This window comes from Oryctolagus cuniculus, chromosome 6 (assembly GCF_051225735.1).
Source record: "Oryctolagus cuniculus isolate XC-2025 breed Fujian yellow rabbit chromosome 6, ASM5122573v1, whole genome shotgun sequence".
In the NCBI taxonomy this organism is placed as follows: Eukaryota; Metazoa; Chordata; class Mammalia; order Lagomorpha; family Leporidae; genus Oryctolagus; species Oryctolagus cuniculus.
Genome location: NC_142872.1, coordinates 36008975 through 36033167, shown reverse-complemented (window position 1 = coordinate 36033167; position 24193 = coordinate 36008975). Strand labels below are relative to the sequence as shown.

Here is a 24193-nt window from a genome sequence, read left to right as displayed (position 1 = left end):
GCAGGCTCTGGTATTTGTCACTCACAGCACCCCACATCCCTATCCTGAAGCCTTACTCTGGGCATGCGACAAAGCTGACCTAGCCCAAGGAGGCCCAGCAAAGCATCCTAGAGGAAATTATTATTAAATCCCAAGAAAAGCATTACAAGGCATTTGATACCTCCTTTTCCTTGCACCTTTTCTTCATTTCATCCCTGTGTTGATTGGAGCATCAGAAAGACAGCTTCCCAGGAAATGAGAAGAAGCATTCGGTGATTGCAATATAAAAGAAGGACTGCGCCGGCGCCGCGGCTCACTAGGCTAATCCTCCGCCTTGCGGCACCGGCACACCGGGTTCTAGTCCCAGTCAGGGCGCTAGATTCTGTCCCGGTTGCCCCTCTTCCAGGCTAGCTCTCTGCTGTGGCCAGGGAGTACAGTGGAGGATGGCCCAAGTGCTTGGGCCCTGCACCCCATAGGAGACCAGGATAAGTACCTGGCTCCTGCCATTGGATCAGCGGGGTGCGCTGGCTGCGGCGGCCATTGGAGGGTGAACCAACGGCAAAGGAAGACCTTTCTCTCTGTCTCTCTCTCTCACTGTCCACTCTGCCTGTCAAAAATAATAATAATAATAATAATAATAATAAAGGACTATGAGACTACTTCAGAAGCTCCTCTTAGACACTGCATTTATATCTCAAAAGAATTGACTTACTCATTCTTTGAGTCCAGACATGTAGGGAACTATTTATTATTCTCCACCCCATCTGTCTCATAATCACCAACTCACGTAAGTGAATACATGGATGAAAACCCTGTAGAGACTGAAGGACGGGACACAGTGGGAGTGAGAGGGTATTTGCTTTGTCACAGGTGTGTGATCTTTGAACAGCCGTAATGTATCTCACTATGGCAACAGAAAGGTCCCAACACTCAACACTGGTCTATCATGTACCTTGTCAGACTGAAGACAACTGGCCCCTTTTCAATGTCCTACTCTTTTTTAAGAATTGACTTGGCATGATTTGCCAAGGAAAAGAGAAAAAGGACAGGCAAAATCTAAGCACTGGTTAAAAAGACAGTTTTTCAGGTGGATTTCCTAACTTTGTATACATTAAGTGAATGTTTCTTCTGCCACGCTGGATTCCTGAATGGAGTCAGTGATGAAGAAAGCCTCACGTGGAGACAATGTTGTGGTGTAGCAGGTTGAGTCACTGCCTGTCACTGCCTGGCATCCCACATCAGAATGCTGGCTCCAGTCCTGGCCACTCCACTTCCCATCCAGCACCCTGCTAATGCACCTGGGGACCCACTGGAAGATGGCCCAGGTACTTGGACCCCTGCCACCCATGTGGGAAACATCTGGGGTTTCAGACTACTGGCCTCTCTCTCTCTTCCCCCTTAACTCCATCTCTACCTCTGTCTCTGTCACTCTTTCAATAAATACATAAATAAATATTAAAAAACAAAGATTCACTTAAGCCCTTATGAACCATTCACAGCAAGGTAGGAAAGAAGCTGAGATCACACTCCCAGATGCCACATCTTTTCTGACAAGTGCACCCAGAGAGCTTACACTGAGTACTTGTGTGCTCGGGACTCTGGGAGGCAGTGATGGAAACGCACAGGGGCCTGGGGCTCAGTCACACCTCCAGGAAACCACCCTCTCCAAAGGCAGAAGCAAGACGCACTGTGACTCACTCCGCATTCTGAGAACACAGAAACGAGAATCAAGCGCCCTTCCACACAGAACGCTGGTTTGTCATAGTATTTTTGTCTTTGGAACCCAGTTTCTCACCTTCCTGGAATTAGATGAGGATAAGTAAATAAATAGATAAAGTAAGTAGACAATTAAGTAAATGAAAAATATCAAGTGTTAGCTCATAGGGTATAAAAAGCAGCGCTGTGAACCTCCAGGGATGAGAGAGACGGGTGAGGTACGCCAGTTTTGCTTCACAGAATTTAATGAAGATTGAATCCTTAACAGCAGAGAGCTGCATTGTAATTCCGGTACTACCATTTACAATACATAAAGATATTAGAAAATTTTTCTTACCTCTGAATTTCAATTTCTTTTTTACAATGAAGATAATTTTTTGCATAAAACTAATATGCTTTTGGTTTAACTGCAGAAAAGTAGGAAAAAGAAAAATAAAACCACCTAAAGCTTCATATTTTGATCCATTTCAGTCTTTTTAATGATTTGATTTTATCCAAATTATGCTTCCATAAATATAATAAAAAGAAGCAAATGTTTCTTAAAATTTTGCTATTTTAAAAGGATGAAATTATAGCCCTGTGCTTCATTTGTCCCCCAAGCCAAGAAGCAAGCATGTTTACCTCTTTTGGCCAATGAATTTGGAAGTTTCCACCATGTCTCTAAGGAGTATAATTTTATTGTTCCTTCTTTGCAGTTAGGCATTATTTATTGAATTTCCAACATGGCACATAAGGATTTGACTCACGTTCCTGCTCTTTCAGTTTTAAGCCCAGCATGCTCCAACAATTCCAACGTAATCCTATCTGACACAATTTTTGATTAGGTTAGTAGTCAACAGTTTCATCCTGAGACCCATGGTAAACTCATTGCTTTTCCATTCCTACTCAGTTTTTTGTTTTTATGGGGTTAATAAAGGTCTTACTTACACAGTGTGTTCGTTGCTATATCTTTTCCCTAAAGCAATTGCAAATTCTCCTCTAGTTGTCTAGTGCCCTTTCATCATGTGCAGATGCCTCAGTCACATCACCATCTTTCCTCAAAGTGTCTGTCCCACAGCCCTCTGACTTCATCTGGTCTGGACTGTTTATCTGCGCTCTTGGCTAGCTGCACGCCTGGAACCTCTGTGCCATCATCCCTCACTCTTGTTTGGTGACGGATTCCTGGCAAGCTCTCATTCTTACTTGTCTCACTCCTTTGTTCTATGAAACACACCCTCCAACAGTTTTCTAAGAATGTCTGCAGAGGAGATACTGTTATACATAATGGATATATGAAAAATATTCTACCCACACTCAAATGAGGATTTGGCAGAGAGTTGAATTCTAGGTAGTTTATTATTTTCTCTTGGAATCTGAAGGCATTGCTCTCCACGTTCTCTAGCTTTCAGGACGGTGTTGAGAAGTCTGGAGTTATTTTGTTGTCTGGTCCTCTGGAGGTGATAGTTTTGTTTCCAGAACCTGGCAATCGCATATATTTGTGTTAAACGCTTCAAAACTTCGTGATTTATTCATTGTGCCGGGCACCTGATTGGCTCTTTATGGAAACTTGTATCTTTCAATTTGGGCTGTTTTTTCTTAAATTATATAGTGATGGTTCTCCCGATTTGTTTTTCTGTACCTCCCATTATTTAGAAACTAGAACTCCTATGCTGGCTCTTAAGTGTTCTTAGATTTACTCATTTTTTTCTTTGGAAAAATGTGTATTTATTGTATTTATTTGAAAAGCAGGGAGACAGACGTCCAGGGACAGAGAGAAAGGAAGATTCCCCAGCTGCTGGTTCACTCCCAAATGCCCCCAACAGACAGGCCTGGGCCCGACTGAGGTCCGATCTGGGAAATCCATCTGGGTCTCTCATGTTGATGACAGACACTCAACTACTTAAGCCTGGGGCAGGACACTGGAATGGAGGGAGGAACTGGGGCTTGAACTCAGGCCTTCTGATATGCGATGTGATAGCTGCAAGCAGCATCTTATGCTGGGCCAAACGCCTGCCCCTACCCTTGTCTCTGTTTTCTTATTAGCCTGGGACGTTTCTGTAATTACTTTCTGAACCCTTTTTGAATTTTTCCATTCATGCTATACTTTTTTTAAAAAATTTTATTTTTATTTATTTGAAAGACAGTTACAGAGAGAGGCAGAGAGAGAGAGAGAGGTGTTTCATCCACTGGTTCACTCTCCAAATGGCTGCAACAGCTGGAGCTGAGCCAATCCGAAGCCAGGATCCAGAAGCTTCTTCTGGGTCTCCCACATGGGTGCAGGGGCCCAAAGACTTGGGCCACCTTCTACTGCTTTCCCAGGCCATAGCAGAGAGCTGGATCGGAAGAGGAGCAGCCAGGACCAGAACCGTCGCCCATATGGGATGCCGGTGCTTCAGGCTGGGGCTTTATTTAACCTGCTGCATGACAGCGCAGACCCCAATGCTATGCTTGTTTTCTCCAATGGTAAATTTTTCTCTCTAAAGGCTATTGTCATGGTCTCCTCCTCCTAGTGTGGGGTGGAGGTGCTCTTTTGATTTGGTTTGATTATTATATCTCTCTGATATAGTTCCTCTCTAATCATTTCCCTTAAGTTTTTCCCCCATTCATTTGTTTTACTTTCTGTGAGTCTGATTATAAACCACTCTTTGAATGATCTGAGCATGTGGGTCTTGCCAACATAAGTTTTGATAGTGTAGCTTCTGGCTACAGCCAGGACATTGAGTTAGCAGACTCCAATGCTGTTGTCTTTAAATCTTCCTTCTTGAGAGGGAACAGCGGACATGGGCATGGCGCTGTGGGCTAGTAGGCTAAGCCTCCACCTGTGGCGCTGGCATACTATGTGGGCAGCCAGCTCATGTTCCGGCTGCATCTCTTCTGATCCAGCTCTGTGCTAATAGCCTGGGAAAGCAGTGGGAGATAGCCCAAGTGCTTGGGCCCCTGCACCCACGTGGGAGACCCAGAAGAAACTCTTGGCTCCTGGCGCTGGATCAGCCCAGCTTTGGCTGTTGTGTCCATTTCGGGAGTGAACCAGCAGATGAAGACCTTTTCCTCTGCCTCTGTCACTCTACCTCTTAAATAAGTATATAAACCTTTGTTTTTTAAATCTTCCTTCTTGGCTTCGTGAAAATCTCCATGAAAGATTCTATCACTCCTTTCCTGAGGGGGTGGCCCTGGCTGCCAGTGTTACTGGGGCGCAGTGGCAGGGCTGGGCCAGGGCCTCAGCGTCCAGTCTGGGCTCATCTGCCGGCACCGCACTTCTCCACGAAGCCTTCCCTGCACTCACTCAGCTGTGCCTCGCCCTCCCCCTTAACAGCCCTTCCAACTGTACAATCGGGTGGATTTGGTTTTGGTTCTTTTTCTCTTGCTGAGATGGGAAAAGGGACTGGACTGTTTTTTTAAGCACATATCCGAGTCATCCTCCTTATTTTAGATTTCACCCTTAACTCCTAACCTGCAGGCACTTGATGCCTCCAATTCTTCCAGTACTTGTCTGCTCATTTTTCAGCTTTCCCCAGGGGTCGCTTTGTTCTCGGTTCTCTTAGTTTTATGAGCAGTCTTCAAAAAATTCACGGAAGATGCATGGCATGAAAGAACTATGCATGGCTTTCCAAAAATGTTTTATACCCAGCAAGCTCCTCTTCCCAGTCCATTTTCCCACCAACATCGGAAGCCTTCTCACTTTCGCTTTTGCTTTCCAATTGTTATGGCATTGGCAGTTAAGCCTCCTCTGCCCTCCCCTTCATCCTGTGAGCCCAAATATTACAGTAATTTTTATCATATTAGTGATATTCTCAGAGAGGAATGAAAACAGAAGAATGTTTTCAGTTCACCATCTTTCCCTGGAAATCTTGCTTCCATTTTTTTTCCTTATCTGTAAAACAGATATAATAATTCTTTTTTTTTTTTTTTTGGACAGGCAGAGTGGACAGTGAGAGAGAGAGACAGAGAGAAAGGTCTTCCTTTTGCCGTTGGTTCACCCTCCAATGGCTGCCGCGGCTGGCGCACCGCGCTGATCCGATGGCAGGAGCCAGGTGCTTCTCCTGGTCTCCCATGGGGTGCAGGGCCCAAGCACTTGGGCCATCCTCCACCTCACTCCCTAGCCACAGCAGAGAGCTGGCCTGGAAGAGGGGCAACCGGGACAGAATCCGGCGCCCCGATCGGGACTAGAACCCAGTGTGCCAGCGCCACTAGGTGGAGGATTAGCCTATTGAGCCACGGCGCTGGCCAGATATAATAATTCTTACCTAACAAGGTTGTGATGGGATTAAATAAGATAATGTATGTAAAATATAAAGGAAATAGACATTTGATTCAAAAGAGCTATTATTGTTTTTGAAAGAAACAACAGTGGAAGTCAGAGGTAGCAGTCTTTTTACCATTCGCTGGTTTTCTAACTTGGACTGGCATTTTTTTTTAAGAGTTATTTTATTTATTTGAAAGACAGAGTTACAGAGAGAGGTAGAGAAAGAGAGAGAGGTCTTCCATCCACTGGTTCACTCCCCACATGACTGCAATGGCCAGAGCTGAGTTGATCTGAAACCAGGAGCCAGAAGCTTCTTCCAGGTCTCCCACACGAGTGCAGGGACCCAAGGACTTGGGCCATCTTCTACTACTTTCCCAGACCATAGTAAAGAGCTGGATCAGAAGAGGAGCAGCCGGGACTCGAACTGGCGCCCAAATGGGATGCCGGCGTTGCAGGCTGGGGCTTTAATCCACTGCACCACAGCGCTAGCCCTAAGGACTGGCATTTTTTAAAAAAGCTATTTTTATTCGCATACACTCATGCAATTGAGGGAGTGATTAAACCGTTCTTCCTTATACCTCAGGATCATTTTAAGAGTGGGATTAGTAAGAAGATAAGCAAACAACATGAAACGTAGAGCGCTCTACTCCGCTTTGGGAGTCAGGCAGAAGTCTGGAGCAGGATTCCAGCGCTGCCTCTGTCTAGTCTGGTGAACCTGTACGGGTTTTCTCACCTGGCTGAGGCTCAGTTCTCGGCTCTGTAAATCCACGTGGTTGATCATTTCCTCACAATACATGTTGCGAATAAAATGAGACAACCTAAGGAAAGTCTCACATTTTGACATTCACTCTTAGAAGCATCGATCTTTCTTATACCACCTAGTGGATGACTCTCAATTTTTCTTTCTGACACCACTCTAAGTTTCTAGATTGAAGTTCCTGTACAAAGCTTCTACTGTAACAATGGAATGCTGAATTTTAGTGCAAACACATTCTTTACATTTGGGGGAATAGCATGGACTCCTTTGGAAAATACCCAGAATCTTTTTCTAGACAGAAAAACAGAATGCAGTGCAAATATTTAATCTTTGTATGTGATTTTCAGTGTTCCTCAGAATACTATTAATGGATCTCATATTACAAATTAGATTTCCTCTAAATGAAAGATTCTGTGCTGTAAACCAGAATCCTAGCTTTAAACCCTTAGCATAAAGCCCCCTTTACAAATATATTGATAACCAGATCTGCTGGGACTTAGGAACTTAGTATAGGAAGCAATGTGCTAGGCATTTTACCTGCATTATTTCATATAAGCCTTATCAGCCCCAAATACAAGTAAAATTTGAGACTTAAAAGAGAACAGGTAACAAGCTCCCGGTCGTACTGCTGGTAAGAGTTGGGGTTAGCAATCAAACCACAGATCATTGTTATGAGTTGAGGGCACCCCAAAAGTATATCTTAATTTTTAACCCCTGCTATACCAGCAGGTGACCTTATCTGGGAATGGCTTTGTTGCAGATGTAAGTTAGTTCAGTTACAACGCTATCACACTGGAGTGGAGTGGGCCCTTAGACCAATGAGTGGTGTCCTTATAGGAAGAAACAAATCTACTCACAGATACAGGATGAAGATAGCCATGTGACAATAGAGATTTGTTTATAGAGTCATACTGTCGCAAGCCAAGGAACATTTAGGCCAACAGAAGTTGGTGCAGAATATTATCCATTATAAGATTTAGAGAGAGTGTGGTCTTGCCACCTTGATTCCAAATTGTGAGACTTCAGACTCAATACATTTCTCTTAAACCACTAAATGTGAGCAACTTGCTGTGGCATCTTTAGGAAATTAATATGGAATCTGACTACAAAAGGTCCTAAATCTGATTCTAAGGTCATTGCCAATGGGTGGTACCACATCCTTTCCATACCAATATCAAAGCACAGGGAGAATGACTGGAAGTGAGTGGTATTTTTTAAAGAAAATGATGAAATGTTAAAAGACAGAAATATCAGCTGATGCTACCTGCATTTACATTTTCCAAGAACTTGATGAATAGGGGGAAAAGCAGTTGATGTTAAAGAAGTAGATTTGAGGGGCCCGGCGCTGTGGCTCACTTGGCTAATCCTCCGCCTGCAGTGCCGGCTTCCCATATGGGCACTGGGTTCTAGTCCCTGTTGCTCCTCTTCCAGTCCAGCTCTCTGCTGTGGCCTGGGAAGGCAGTGGAGGATGGCCCAAGTGCTTGGGCCCTGCACCCACATGGGAGACCAGAAGAAGCACCTGGCTCCTGCCTTCGGATCAGCGCAGCGCTGGCTGTGGTGGCCATTTGGGGAGTGAACCAATGGAAGGAAGACCTTTCTCTCTGTCTCTCTCTCTCTCACTGTCTATAACTCTACCTGTCAAATAAATAAATAAGAATCTTAAAAAAAGAAGTAGATTTGAAAATAGTGTCAAGTACGGCAAGGGAATGGCTTTTAAGATCCTGGAAGAGAGGGTTCTAGGATTCCATGACCTCTCTGTGACGCCAAGCTCAGTGTCTGGAGAATGGAAAGAAGGATTTCTGCTGTGCATTATTTCTGTCCTAACTGGATCTGCTGACCACTGAGACTGCCTGTGCTCAGCGCATTTTGAATGAAAATAAAATGAGACCTCCTGGTCTTCTAAACACCCAGGCAATCAGTGTTGATAAGCAGGAGCTCTGGCGTGCCCAGCAGTGACGTGTGAGTTACAGACTCAGACAGTCCTTATGCTGGTCATTAGCTGATGACAAGGTTCCTTCTTGCAAACTATTCTGAAGGCAACAGAAACATCATTCGTCACCATTATGTAAGAATAAATGCAGCGCCACATGGTATATGCCATAAATGCCATTTGTTAACAAACTGTTTATTATTTGAGAGGGGAAGACAGACAGACAGACAGATACACACACACACAGAGAGAGAGAGAGAGAGAGAGAGAGAGAGAGATGCAGACAGACTTCCTCTTTCCTGGCTCATTCCCTAAATGCTTTAGAGCCAAGAACTCAAGCCTGCTCTCCCACATGGGTGGCATGGACCAAAGGATTTAAACCACCACCTGCTGAGAATCCATGTTAGCAAGAAGCTAGAATTGGGAGTGGACCTGGGACCTGAATCCAGGCATTCTGCGTCCCAAGAGGCAGCTAAGCAATTGCGCCAAAATTTTGCCCCAGTCAAGTCCTTTAATCATTGAAATCATCAAATTTTAAGAATTTTCTTTGAACTTTATATATACCCCCCAAAGAATTGAAAGCGGGACTAAAACAAATACCTGTACAACAACGTTCATGGTAGTCCAAATGTAGAAACAACCCAAGTCTCCACCAGCAGATAATAAAGAGTGGTATAAAATAGATATGCATGATTCAATACTATATAGTCATAAAATGGAATGTGGTTCTGATGCTTGTGGCAACATAAATGAATCTTGAAGACACGCTTAGTGAATTGAGCCAGCTGCAAAAAGACAGTTGCTGCATGATTCCATTACCTGATGTGCTCCAATAGAGTCAGAGAGAGAAAGCTGAATGGAGTTAATGGGGACAGGTGATGGAGGAAAGTGAGGGGGTGTAGCTTAATGATTCACGGGGTTTAATGAGCTTCTTCCAGGTTGTAGCAGAAGGAAAGGTTCTGGAGATGGACTGTGCTGCTGGTTGGACATTATAAATGTACGTGATGCCACTGACCTTAAAATGATTAAAATGGTAAATTTTACGCTATGTGTATTTTTCCACTGTTAAAAATGTCAAGAAAGACTGAGTTATGAGTAAATGGTACAAAAACTTCCACTCTTTCAAGTGATTGCATTTTTATGTAGTAGTCACACTTAAAATTAATTCTATCTAAATAAAATAAATGTTTCTACTACCAACTCTATAACCAACCTGCTTAGATATTATTTTACTGTAGAGATGATTTACCTACTCCAAAGTAGAGAATATGCATCTTTTTTCTACAGCCACAAAAATATTTTTCAGGATTAGAGATTATTAAAAGTCACAAAGTTATCATATAGCAGAATTCAATTGTATTTTTAACACTCAAGTGTGTTTTAAACCAAATATATATTTAAGTAAACTATTGTATGTTTATGCTATAAAATTGTACAGTTGGCTGGCGCCGCGGCTCACTAGGCTAATCCTCTGCCTTGCAGCGCCGGCACACCGGGTTCTAGTCCCGGTCGGGGCGCCGGATTCTGTCCCGGTTGCCCCTCTTCCAGGCCAGCTCTCTGCTGTGGCCCGGGAGTGCAGTGGAGGATGGCCCAAGTGCTTGGGCCCTGCACCCCATGGGAGACCAGGAGAAGCACCTGGCTCCTGCCATCGGATCAGCGCAGTGCGCCGGCCGTGGCGGCCATTGGAGGGTGAACCAACGGCAAAGAAAGACCTTTCTCTCTGTCTCTCTCTCTCTCACTGTCCACTCTGCCTATAAAAAAAAATTGTACAGTTATTAAATTCTTCCCATTTTTAAAGAATGATTTATTATTTCAAAGATAGAGTTAGAGAGAGAAGGAGGGACACACACACACACACACACAGAGAGAGAGAGAGAGAGAGAGAGAGAGAGATCTTCCATCAACTGGTTCATTCCCCAAATGGCCACAATGGCCAGGGCTGTGCCAGGCCAAAGCCAGGAGCTAGGAACTTCCTCTAGGTCTCCGACGTGGGTGCAGGGGCCCAAGTCACCAATATGGTTTGCTGGCATTGCAGGCCACAGCTTAACCCGCTGTGCACAGCGCGCCTGCCTCTTTTACTAAATTATACTTCCAGCAAATCCATTATTGGTAAGGCACTGAGATACACTATCATGATACCAGTGATAATGAGAATATAAAAGTCTGTATAGTATTACTCCAAATATGTCAAATCCCTTTTATACACATACACAAATTTTACTTTTTCGAAAGATTTACTTATTTAATTTATATGAAAGGCAGAGTTACAGAGATGGGGGTGGGGTGGAAAGAGATCTTCCATCTGCTGACTGACTCTACAAATGGCCGCAACGGCCAGGACTGGTTCAGACTGAAGCCTGGTGCATGGAAATTCATCTGTGTCACCCATGACAAAGTTCAGCAGCCAGGACTTATCACAAGCACTGGCTTAACTCACCATGCCACAGTGCTGGTCCCATCTCACACTAATTTTAAAGACTATTAGGGGCAAGCATGTAGCGTAGCATTAAGACTGCTGTATCCTGCATCAGAGTACCCGGGTTTGATTCCCACCTCCAAAGCCTGACTCCTTCTACTAATGCAGCACCTAGGAAGCAATGGTCATGGCTCCCGTAATTGAGTTCCTGCCACCACTGTGAGAGACCTAAATTGTGTTTCTGGATCTTGGATTCAGCTTGGCCTGGTCCCAGTAGCTGCAGACACTTAGGGAGGGAACCAGTGGATGGGAGCTCTCTATCTATTTATCTATCTCAAATAAATAATTTACAATAAAATTAAAAACACAATTTGCTTAACCAATAAGCTATGTGCTAGGATACAAAGGTAAACAAAACAGACAAAAAATCCTGGTCTGTATAAAGTTCACTTTCTACTGAGAGGAAATACACAACTAACAAATAGATAAGTAATATAAACAAGAAGCATGGATTAAAATGCAGAAGGTAGGAGGGATGAAGGATGCCACAATGGAGATGGGGTACAAAAGGAGGCACCCAAATTATCAGCAGTAGTTATGTATGGTCTGACATATTAAATGTCATTTTTTTTGCTCTGGGTTTAAATATTTTAAGCTTTCTATATATAGAAATATTTTATTTTATTTATTTTATTTTACATATATTACTTTTACAATTATGACACTTGCTTTTCAATACACATTTAGACACACATTTCCCAAGAACAGCTGTAATGAAGTTTTCTTTACATTAACCACATACACAGATGTTATCTACAGGGAACGTTGGGACTATGTCTTCAGTGGGAGCCCGCTGACGAAAGCAGCTGGGCCATTTCTATTTACTGATTAGGAACTAAGACTCCAACAGAAACCCTCTGATACTTCAGTCAAGCCCCAGGGAAGAGCATCTTTTCTGGTTATACCCTGGACAGAAAACGAAGTAGGTGTTAAAGTGGCAATGCCTTTAATGTTTCATAGGAGTAAATAAAAATCATCCCACAAACATATAATACCAATTAAGTTGACCTATCATAAGTTCAAGGGTGAACAATGATGAAGAGGATGAAAATGAGGATGAGGATGATGACAGTGTTGTGGAAATTTATTGTGAAGGACTTGGAAGGAAGGTATCGAAATTGTTCTTGAATCAAAATGAGTAGAAAAAGACAAGGAAAGCTCAGGAGTGGTGCTGAATGTGTTGATGAACTCCAGGGACGAAAAGGCGTTTCTTACAGAACTGCCAACTGGGTAATAACGCAGTCTGGGAGCTCCTCATATGAGTTGCAGCAGAAGTGAAGATGAATGGCATTTTGAAATGAAATTACTCACTACCTGACAGCTGGAGTCAGACCTTGGTACATCACAGGTGTTACATAAATTCCTGGTGAAGAGCAATTCTCTATACTTATTTAATTTTGTATATTCATTTTGGCTGGCCACCCTGTGAGGATACCTATCCCTGAAATAAATGGGATTATTTTATATCAAGATTCAGGATCGACCCATGTGCCTGCCTGATTTCAGGTCAGCGGCTTAATCTTTCTTTCTATGCCTTAGACCCAGTCCTTTCATGTTCAAGTTGAGATTAATCTGATACTAAAATGCATTACGGTTATTTAATGTTTCTATACCACCTCTAACAAGAATGTTATTGGGTGTTGAATGCATTCTTCCCATCATCTCCTTGTCAACCAAACCCCCTGAGGTACCTGGTATCTGAATGTGGACGTAGGAGTGGGAAGAGCCTGAGAGACCGTCTCTAGCTCTCCACCCACAGCCAAATGGCAGCCAGAGGTGATGAGCTCTCGGGGGGAATGTCATAGGGCACTCACATAGTGACTATGCCTAAACAGGTCACCAGCCCTTCGGCACACACACTTATCCATCTCAGGAAAATGCCATAACCATCAACCAGAAAACTCAAGCAAAAAGCTGAGATTCAGCCCCTCCTTTTGTCCATTCCCTCTTATCTCATTTTCAAACCATCAATAAATTATTTTATACTGAAAGTAGATGCTAAATAAACTCTCAGGTTTCCATCTCCACTGTGACTCTATTAGTCCAGGCACTATCATCTTTCCGTTACATGAAAATGAGAGTTCTAATGAAAATGGGTTATCATTGATTTTTTTCTAGTGTACCTACATAAATAAGTTCTCCACAAAAGTGCTTATTAAACATTATAATAATATATTGCCATTTCACAGATCAGAAAATCCTGTTTCTCTCCATATCCCTTAAAAAGAAAGAGAGAAAGAGAGAGAAAGAGAAAGAAAGAAAGAGAGGGAGGGAGGGAGGGAAGATAAAAGTGAAACCTAAATTTGGTGGCTTTGATTTTTATTAACCAAGTAAAGGAATTGAAAACTATGATTTTGATAATAATAATAGCAGCTAACATTTATAGAACAATTACTCTGTGCCAGCCACTGAGTACTTTACACAGATAATTCAGATAATAACCCTAATAATACCTCTCTTCATTCCCACATAAGCTATATGAGGTAGACACTATCACTAGCCTCACTTTCAAGATGAGAAAACAGGATTAGAGAGGACAGTCACTTACCTAAGTTCTCACTAAAATGTACATATATATTTATATATATTAAATATATAATTTATATAAATATATAACATATATTTATATATATGTATTTCTGAAATTCTTAGGCATAACAAACACACAAAGCAAGAAAGAGCATTGTCTTGGAATGAAAAATTTTAATAGGTTGAAGTTTGTGAAAAACTCACTAATTGTCCTCATTTTTCTAAGAAAACATCACAGGTTGGCACATCTACAGAGTGTCTGGGAACTTGTGCACTAACTTGTAACTCCCTGACACAATGGTGCTGGTGAAGACTGAAGGTCAGTTCCAGGGTATATCACTTCTTATCCACTGAGGAAGTACTGAACTGGCTCACCAGACCAGACGGCTAGCAGTAAACGGTTGCCACCAATAGATGGGGAGCTTGGCGAGCTCTTTAAGAGCGTAACTGGAACTGCTCCAGGAAGTGGCCTCCAAGGCCAACTGATGGCAGCTATTTGCACCGTTAGCACTTCCTTTTCAGGAAACAGGGCCCCAGGAGGTCCAGCATTGACTGGCATCACCATTGGTGCCAAGTCTCAGCAGTGGACATCAACAGCTGTTCCTTTCGGCTGCCTGGGCCCCCATTCAGAAAGTCAGAAATATAGTGACAATTGCTGTACAACAAACTGTAAAGTAGAACAGTGAGGCAAGATGAGGGGATCAACAGAAACATTCACCAGTTGTTGGACTCCTTTCTGTTGAGTAAATGCCCTTTAATAGGAAGCGCGTTCTGACTAATCACATTTCAAATGCATTGCTTAAGGTAGGTAACCATCTAACTGAATCCAGGTTCCATCCTATCAAGTAATACATGTTACACAAATGACATAGTTTAACCTCCAAAACACAAGATTTACTGGTCCAAGTAATTCCATTAGCTAATATGAATCAACCAAAAGAATGTCAGTGAAGGGGGAGCATATTAAACATTTACAGAGAACAGATCCCAGTCCCCTTGCCCAGTCTATTTGGTTTAAGGCCAGAGGATTACGAATGGATATGAATGGATATCAGAAAGACTCCCAGAACATGTAAACAAGCATGCTTTCACACAAGATTCAGCGTGGACCAAATCTAACCCATCATCTATTTTTGTATGGTTCATAAACTAAGAATTTTTTTCATTTTTAAGTGATTGCAAAAACTCAAAAGAATTAATATTGGACAACAAGTCAAAAATATTTGAAATTCAACTTTCAATATCCATAAAGTTTTATTGTCTGTGTCTGCTTTCATGCTACAATGGCAGAGAAGTCATGAGACGCACTGTCCATATTGCCCAAAAAGTGTAAAATACGTATCGTCAGGCTCACCACAGAAGTTTGTCAACTCCTTTTTAAAAATTTTTCACAAAATTGGGGCCAGCACGGTGTTAAGCTGCTGCCTGAAGTGCCAGCATCCAATATGGGTGCCAGTTTGAGACCTGGCTACTCCACTCCTGATCTAATGTGCCTGGGGAAGCAGCACAGGAGGACCCAAGTGCAGGGGCACCCTTATGGGAGACCTGGATGAAGCTCCTGGTTCCCCATTTCAACTTAGTCCAGCCCTGGCCAATACGGTCATCTAGGGAGTGAAGCAACAGATGGAAGATTTCTCTCTGCCTCTCCCTCTCTGTAACCCCACCTACCAAATAAATAAATCTTTAAAAAAATCTCACAAATACCCAAAGACATGGGCTACCCAAGTTTTAATTTTACCATAAATATACTTCCAGAAAGGAAAGAAGAAATAATTCAAAAATGAAAAAGAAACCCTGTGCAAGGCTAATGAATTCCAAATGTAAAACCATGAATTTTCCAGTCCTTTTGCCATGGAAACTGAACTTAATGTCCTATTTTAGCAAGAATATTACTCCATCATTGGCCTTTTAATGTCTGTGTTTGCAAATAAAACTTTCATGGATCATCATAAAAGTTGAAATCCGTATTTAATTCATGGGACCCGAATTCATGAACTGAGGGCTAACATTGGTTAGTATAATAAGTTTACATCTATAAAGACATAACTGTTGGCTCCCTGAAGGCCATCACATCTATTCTCATTGACGATAGCAGGCTTGGGGTGATAACCAAAGTGTATGAATATTGACATTGGCTTGGCTTACAGATTTATTTTTTCAACATTGGTAGTTCCAAGGTTTGGATAAAATAAAAAGTTACTGTAACCTAACGTAATAGTTAACAACTAGTTCACTAGTTCCTAGTTTATTCATAATAATTAGAATGATCTTGATTTAAAAATAATAAGGATGCAGTGAGTTTTCACCAAATTTAACTCCAACTTGATTACAAACATCCCGCCTCTCTCCCCAAATTAAACTGAACTATCTAGTGTTTTACTCATTTATCTGAGTAATATGTATTGTCTTCCATCAATACCTTTTTAGGACACTTTGTAGAAAAGCATAAATCACTCTTTATCATGTAATATGGAAATTATATTATTGTATATCACATAAGTTCTATTACAAGTATCTCAAATATGAAAATCTGTTGCCATTAAACCAGCAGGGAACATCAATGGTAAGAAAAGACATTTGTAATAGAAAAAGAGTGGATATGATCATAACCTTTTATTTTCCAAATTGAGATCCACAAAATATTACATACCGTGAGGTATTAAAATATTTCTCACAAAATGTCTTTCCTTTTAAACAAGCACGCCCAATCTGAGATTGAGATCTTCACGTTTAAAGTCCTTTCAGCTCAGACTGCACATGAACACTGTGAGTCTCTCAAGGGAAGTTGTCACTTTCCTGAATTTGTTTGAGTAGATTCTCCTAAACTACTAGCTGGGTCTTTGAGGTCTGTTATCTTGGCTCTAAGTTTGCTTGCCTCTGACTTTTGCAATTATTTTACCTAGAGAAATGAAGCCCTTACAACTTAAAATATTACCAAAAGTGATTGAACTTCAGGTTATTTATGCTCTAACTAAAAGCTGGGCTGTCCAAGATGACTTAAAATTATAAGAAGCCATTTCTCACTACAGAATTACTCCTTCAACTTTTTCAATCATCTTAATGCAAAACAATAAATGTTATATAAGATCACAAAAGTCAAAAGTCTGATGGGAAAAGTCTGAGATTCGCTTGCCTGTGGATTGGGTACAAATATTCAATGCATGGACATTAAAATAAAGGATTTTCTCAAAGTCATTCATAGCTGGACTCAATTCAATACCCTCTCATTTCTTTTGGATTACAAATCTGTGGCCAATTTTCTGGGCTCAACATTTTGAAAGATCCATTTCTTCTGTCACTGAAGATGTTGAAAACTGGAAACTGCCACATATCCTAGGAGACCAGGGTTGCCAAATGAATTAGAACACTGAGTTTTCAACAAGTTCAAAGAATAATGCAATAATTGAGCTCTTTCTGCAAACTCGGGGCATTGATGAACTCTTTGGAGCAGCTTTTTAACCTAAAGCCAGCTTGTTTTAGCTGCAATATTTAAAAAATATTGTACCTTGGCTCACTTAAATCGAATTTCTCACTTCTACATTTTTTGCAGTTGTTTGGAAACACCTCTTTACTCACAATGACTGTAAGGCCTTCGCCAATGGCCTGGATCCTGAATTGTAAACAAGTCCAGTTTCACTTGTTATTACAGATTTTTTTTTTCCCATTAAGCCTAAGGTTTCAGTGGTTGTACTTTTAAAATGTTGATGGGTGAAATGGTCATTTCTCCATTCAATTATTGCTGATAGCCATTGTGTATATTCCCACAAAACTGCAGTCTTTTTGCTTTTTACTTCTTAAACTTCTTATTTGGTGAAGTATTATGCCTTTTTACATTAATGTAAATTTAAAGTATGTTATCTCAAAAACTAAAAGAGAAGGAAGGCGGGTGAGAGGGAGGAAGGGAATATCATTATGTTCTTAGACTTGTGTGTGTAAATCATATTGAATCTGTTAGAAATTAATTAAAAACATAAAATATGAAAATGTCAATTTTTTAAAAAAATAAAAATGAAACAGAGAAGCAAAAAGTAAAACAAAACCAACCACTGGCTACAGATAGAGGAAAGAGATACAAAGAAAAATGTTACAAACATTAAAAACAAGTCTTGGGGCGATGTTGTGGTCCATCAGGTTAAGCCACTGCTTGGGATGCTGGCATACCGCACTGGAGCTTCAGTTTTAGTCCCTGGTGTTCTGCGTCTAATCCAGCTCCCTGCTAATGCACCTGGGAAAGCAGCCCTGAATGAGCCAACTCCCTGCCACCTATGTGGCAGACCCAGATGGAGTTCCAGGCTCAAGGCTTCAGTCTTGCCCAACTCAGGCTGTGTGGCCATTTGGGAGAGTGAACGTTTGGGAAGTGAACCAGTGGATAGATATCTTTCTGTCTCCTCCTCTTGTCATTCTACCTTTCCAATAAATAAACTATTTACTGAAGAAATAAGTATCACTTGCACTCCTTTTCTTTCAGGAAACTCCCAGTGTGCATCTGAATCATTAATTACCTCTGAGAATATGCACAATAGTTATTAATGAGGGCGATTTTCACTGTGTCTGTTGATCAAATGGTAGTATTTTAATAGTCTGGAGTTCCAATTAGAAAAAGTCAAGTTCATTGATTTTTCACCCCAGATTAAACTGCAATCACCTCAGAGTAGATAAAAGAGGAACTAAGTGACAGTGTGCTTTTGTGTGATCACTGTGGTACACTGGTGAGGCTGCTGCCTGTGAAGCTGGCATCCCATGGAAGAGTGCTGGTTTGAGTCCCACCTGCTCTGCTTCCTATCCAGCTCCCTGCTAATGCACCTAGGAAAACAGTGAAAGGTGGCCCAAATGCTTGGACTCCTGCCACACATGTGAGACACTAGGATGTTACAGCCATCTTGGGACTGAACCAGCAGATGAAGGAGTCTCTCTTCTCTCTCTCTCTCTCCCTTTCCCCGTCTCTCTGTTTGTCACTCTGACTTCCAAATACATACATATATACATACATACATAAATCTTTAAAAATAACTTGGCTTCTTTTGATGGGTTTTCACTTAGAGTTTCACAGAATTCCTAATATCGGCCATTCTCTCAATCCACTTCAATGAATAGAAATAAGAATAGATTTTATTGGTTATAACATCTATAGAGTCGCACATAGTCAACTCTGTTTCTTTCAGAAATTGAAGTACACACGCGTATGATGTAATGAAGTTTCAGTCAATGACAGGCTGCTCAGCTAACAGAATGCACGTAGAAGGTGGCCCCATAAGATGACGGTGCCTAGTGATGGTGCGTCCAAGTTCGTGTGAGTATACGTTATGATGTTCACCCAGTGATGAAATCACCTAACTGGTGGAATTGACTCTGGTGTCTGATGATGGTTGCCCAGCCTGCGTCCCCTTTCTCCACTCTCATAGAAACACAGATCATCAGTGTGTGGTAAGATTGAGATTTGAACCTGTGACTGCCTTTTCAATATCAGAGCTCATGCTCCTAGCCCATCATTCTCCCATGACCAAAACACATAATATAATTAGATAGAATGTAGTATATAGTATGTCAGAAATTACACAAAAAGAATTACTATATGATTGAGTGATTCTATACCCAAAGAATTGAAAAGGACTTGAAAAGACATTTGTAAACCAATTTTTATGTCAGCATTTTTCACCATAGCCAAAAAGTAGAAACAATTACATGTTCATCAGCTAATGAAAGGATAAAGAAGATATGGGCCATACATACAATGGAATTTTATTCAACCTTAAAAAGACGGGAATTCTGGCACTAGCTACAATATGGGTGAAATTTGAAAACATTATGCTAAGTGAAAGAAGCCAGATACAAAAGGACAAATTTCAATTGCATAAATTACTTAGAATAGGCAAATTCAAAGAGAAATAAGGCCATATCATGATTACCAGGGATGGGGGCAGTAGAGAATGGGAAATGTGTGGTTTATTGAGTATGAGGTTTCAGTTGGGAAGATAACAAAAGCTGTGGAGATGATCAGTGATAATGCTGCTGCAGAAGGTGTGATTGTACTTAACACCACAGACCTGTACAGTCAAAAAGAGCTAAATAGTCCACTTTGTTATCTATATTTTACTACAATAAAGAAAATACTTAGAATTTAGATTTGCACTAAAAAATGCTAAAGCCACAAAACAAAGTCATGCCATTTGAAATCCAGTATGTAAAAGATGATTTAGTGATCGAATTAGGCAATCTTACTCAGTCACCAGCACAGTTCAGGTTATACTTTATTTGCCTAAATCACAATTAATAACTCATAGAATGACTCCTTGTAGATCAGTTGTCAGATGGAACACCATGGAATATAAGTGTCAGGGTGAATTCTAGCAAGAACAGCCTGTCACTAGGGATAGTCAATAACAGCTTATCTTATTCCTTAATTACCATGAAAGTAAAAAAAATCTTTCATGAGAAAAAAAAAACCTTAACATATTACTTGTGAAACTGATTAAATTTTCTTCTCAAAGATATATATTGCAAATATTAAACAATTTGAAGCAAACAGTAACTGCTTTTTCATCACATATTGGACTTCTTTTCAGCAATATTTTTTAAAGTAATTAAATTGACTCATTTTTTGTGCCCTAGATTCTGTCCCAGTTTGATTATTTATACAAAATTATGAGTATCAAAAATTATACAGGCCCTACTATTTTTTGATTACTCAGTACTTTTTGTTGTGCTTTTCTTGGCCAGAAGCTTTACAGCAATTAAATAAAATTTTACTTTGTGCTTGATCTAGAACTACACGAGGAGCCAAATAAACTCTATAAGATTAACGGAACTATTTTGTAAAAAGTAGATTCCCCAGAAAGACATGATTTTCCTCCCAAAATCTCAGTGATCTCATAAGAAATAAGGCAATATTGCCATGAAAATAGTCCATTTGAAACACTGTCATCACTGGAGAACATTACAACATAGGGAAATATTTATTCTTCATTTGTTCATTCTTTAGACTTGCATTTCCTGTTACTGCACTAGTCTTACGTCTCTGCATCGCTCTCTTCTCATCTTTCAGGCCTCAGTCCAAAAATCACCTCCTCATAAAGGCCAACCCCGACCATACCTTTTCAAAGGTGCCCTTCCCACCATCATTCAGACTCATTTCCTTGGTGGCACTTTTAATATACTCTAAATTTAATTGGTTTATGTATCCATTTACATATTTATTATCTGCTTTCTCCATCTGAACATGGGATTCACAAGGACGGAGCAGGGACCAGCTTTTTCCTCCTGTTCCTCAGATCTAGTAGAGAGAGAGGCTTAGAGTAGGTGGACTTGCTCTCCTACTTCTTGCTGCATTGCAATGGTGTGAGTAAATGGACTGAGAGCCTAGCCCCTCTGGGGAGTGCAGACAGGTTGCTGTGCTCAGCTATTGCTGTTAAGGGTGGTGCAGTAGGCTTGGCTCACTGTACTTGGGGTGTGGACAACAGAACGGTGGTGACTTAGAGGTGTTGGGAAAGACTTGCCTAGTCCTGAAGCCTAACTCTTAAAGTTAGCTTTACAGACTCCCTTACAGGCAGTTTTGACATGGTACTTGATTTCCCATTTGTCACAGTCCCTTGGATGTGTAGCTTTCTTGGGCACCCATGAGAAAAAGGCCTGGCTAAGTCAAAAAGGATTTAAGCAGGTAAAAGACCACCCTAAAACCTTCGAATGACACACATCCCTAGGAAATTACATCCATGAAGCTGACCTCTCCTTTCTACTCTGCTCTCTGAAGGCCAACCTCATGTGTGAACATTATCTCTGAATCCGTAGACAGCCCATAAAACCCAAGCAGTAAAAATCATGCCTAAATGTCTTTCCATTTTAGAGATGGAAAGATCAAGTCACACCCACTGATCTCCAGATCCTTGCTTTTACTGCTCGATAAACCAAAGCCAACATAAATAGCAACAGAAGAGAAAACTGTCTTAAGGTCCTTTCCCAGCAGTCTAGTTTCAAGTTTCCTGGGTACTGTGTTGAGTAGGTAGTAAGGGTAGGCCTCAAACTTGAGTGAACAGCTGGAAGCAAAGCATCCTGAATAATCCCATGGTTTGCTCTTAAAAGGGTCTCTCTCCAAAGATTCAAAACTAAGATTGTGTTCCCCAACCACAGAGAACAGTTATCCACAACACATTGCTAATTTTATCCAGCTTAGACAATGTTTAGACATTTCATTGCCACCCAAGACAACAAACAGAATTTCCCAGTCTCCCTTGTCACTAGGTAAATACATGTGAGTCAGAGTGACAAGTCAGATCAAATCCTTAAAAGAAATGGGCATACTCTGCCCTATTTTTGCTCCTTTCTCATTGGCTGGTATTTGGAAATGCCAGGGAGCCATGCTGAGGAAGGAGAGCAAGGATTCTACCCTAGGAAAAACAAGCTAGGGAGAGCCAGGATCCCTAACCCCATATAGTCACATATCACCTGGATTACCTATGTCTGGACTGTTCCGTGAGAAAGAAAAGTCCATCCACTGTTATTTATAGTTTGTGCTTCAGCAATAAAACTCACATTCTCAAACAACAAATTTTCCTTGATGATTTAGAAATTACCTTATAATTTTTCAGAATGGCTGTGGAGTTCAAAGTCATAAACATTTTTGAGCAGGAAGGGTCCTTAAAAGCCACCCAATCGTTTCACCTTATTGTTGGAATTGGATATAAAATGAGCAAATAATTTCTCGAGTCTCACAGGCGGTTGGTAGCAGGCCTGGGGTTAGATCTCCTGTATTTCAGTCCATGTTTTTCCTTTGTGGTCCAGTGAGCAGCAATCTCTGGAAATTACTCCAGGCGTTCCCTCCCAGAGGCCTGGACAACTCACTATCTGGGACTCCAATGCTCCTTTTTCCCAGGCAACTATAAGAAGCGGCCTTCCTGCAGACCCCAACAAGGCTGCGCAAAGGAAGAAAGCGCAACCTGGGAGGCCCTGCCTGGTTCCAGCGTGCTCACTGGAGGACGAGGTCTCAAGTCTTTACTTCTTGATTTGCTGAACCTGGCATTGAAACACTTTCTTTTTTCTAAAATAAGAGATTCCTTTTCCTATGACCTATCATTGCAGAATTTGCCTAGGCCACTGAGACACAGCATCTAGAAGTTAAGAGGGCAGCTATCTTGTATAACTCCATTCTCAAATATTATGAGTATTGATTATCATGCACACGCTACTACAAGGCATTTTACACAACAGTTAGCAGTGGGCCTAACTTCAGCTGACAAGGGGACGCTACAGGGAATAACAAATCACCTAACCTTCCGCCATGTTCCCAAGCACAAATCCCTTTGGACAAAGAAGGACACTGGCATAGTCATGATTAAGAAAGCAAGCAAAGGCCGGTGCCCTGGCTCACTAGGCTAATCCTCCACCTAGCGGCGGCGTCACCCGGGTTCTAGTCCCGGTTGGGGCGCCGATTCTGTCCCGGTTGCTCCTCTTCCAGGCCAGCTCTCTGCTGTGGCCCGGGAAGGCAGTGGAGGATGGCCCTAGTCCTTGGGCCCTGCACCCCATGGGAGACCAGGAGAAGCACCTGGCTTCGTAGTGGCCATTTGGGGTGAACCAATGGAAAAGGAAGACCTTTCTCTCTGTCTCTCTCTCTCTCACTGTCTAACTCCGCCTATCAAAAAAAAAAAAAAAAAAGCCAAAGTCCTACAGAAAGTAGAAGATAAAATCCAGCTGTTAGTGTACAAAGCCCCTGGCTTACCCTTGCACATCTACCTTTTTCTTTCAAGGCCCTGAGGACCACCCTTGCATTTCCCTTCCTTCTGAACTAGGACTTCATACTCCAATTTCACAAAGTTCTATTTTTCACATACCACTATCCTACACTTCTTACCGTCTTCATTTTCATCAAACACTGGTGGTTTGCTTGAAGTGTTGGCTCCCATGGTCAAGTCTGTTTGGGCCTGGTTCTTCCAGTTACATTATCTTGGCAGCAAAACTCATCTTCACTCAGAACAGGTCCTGAAGCTTGGCCTGGGTATCTAGGAAAGAAGAAATGGTGTCCTTATATCCCGGTATATTCCAGGAGTCCTATGTACAGACTGTGATCTCAATACTAATCTAATCTTTATGACTGCAATGGAAATTTTTGATCCTGAAAAGAATGATTTCAGGGAAAATAAAACATCAAGGCCAGCACCGCGGCTCACTAGGCTAATCCTCTGCCTGCGGTTGCTGGCACTCCGGCTTCTAGTCCCAGTTGGGGCACCAGGTACTAGTCCCGGTTGCTTCTCTTCCAGTCCAGCTCTCTGCTGTGGCCTGGGAAGGCAGTGGAGGATGGCCCAAGTGCTTGGGCCCTGCACCCGCATGGGAGACCGGGAGGAAGCACCAGCTCCTGGCTTCGGATCAGCGCAGCGCCAGCCGTGGCAGCCATTGAGGGAGTGAACCAATGGAAGGAAGACCTTTCTCTCTGTCTCTCTCTCACTGTCTATAACTCTACCTGTCAAATTAAAAAAATAAGAAAATTATTTTTAAAAAAAATCAATAGGCCAGCGTTGTGTTGTAGTGGGTAAACCACCGCCCGAGGTGCCAGCATCCTATGTGGGCATCATTTCAAGTCCCAGCTTTTCCACTTCC

The 24193-nt window shown here is 41.7% G+C and overlaps 1 protein-coding gene across 3 annotated transcripts in view; it reads right to left on the bottom strand.

Annotated features, from left to right (window-relative positions):
* STK32A (serine/threonine kinase 32A) overlaps positions 1-24193 on the bottom strand; it is a 143822-nt gene that overhangs the window by 115324 nt on the left and 4305 nt on the right. For all 3 annotated transcript variants that reach the window (XM_089336035.1, XM_008255186.5, XM_051843477.3), the window contains exon 2: positions 23451-23598. In XM_089336035.1, coding sequence (XP_089192161.1) covers positions 23451-23465 — 15 coding nt within the window. In that variant the 5' untranslated portion in view covers positions 23466-23598. The remainder of the gene's footprint in view (positions 1-23450; positions 23599-24193) is intronic.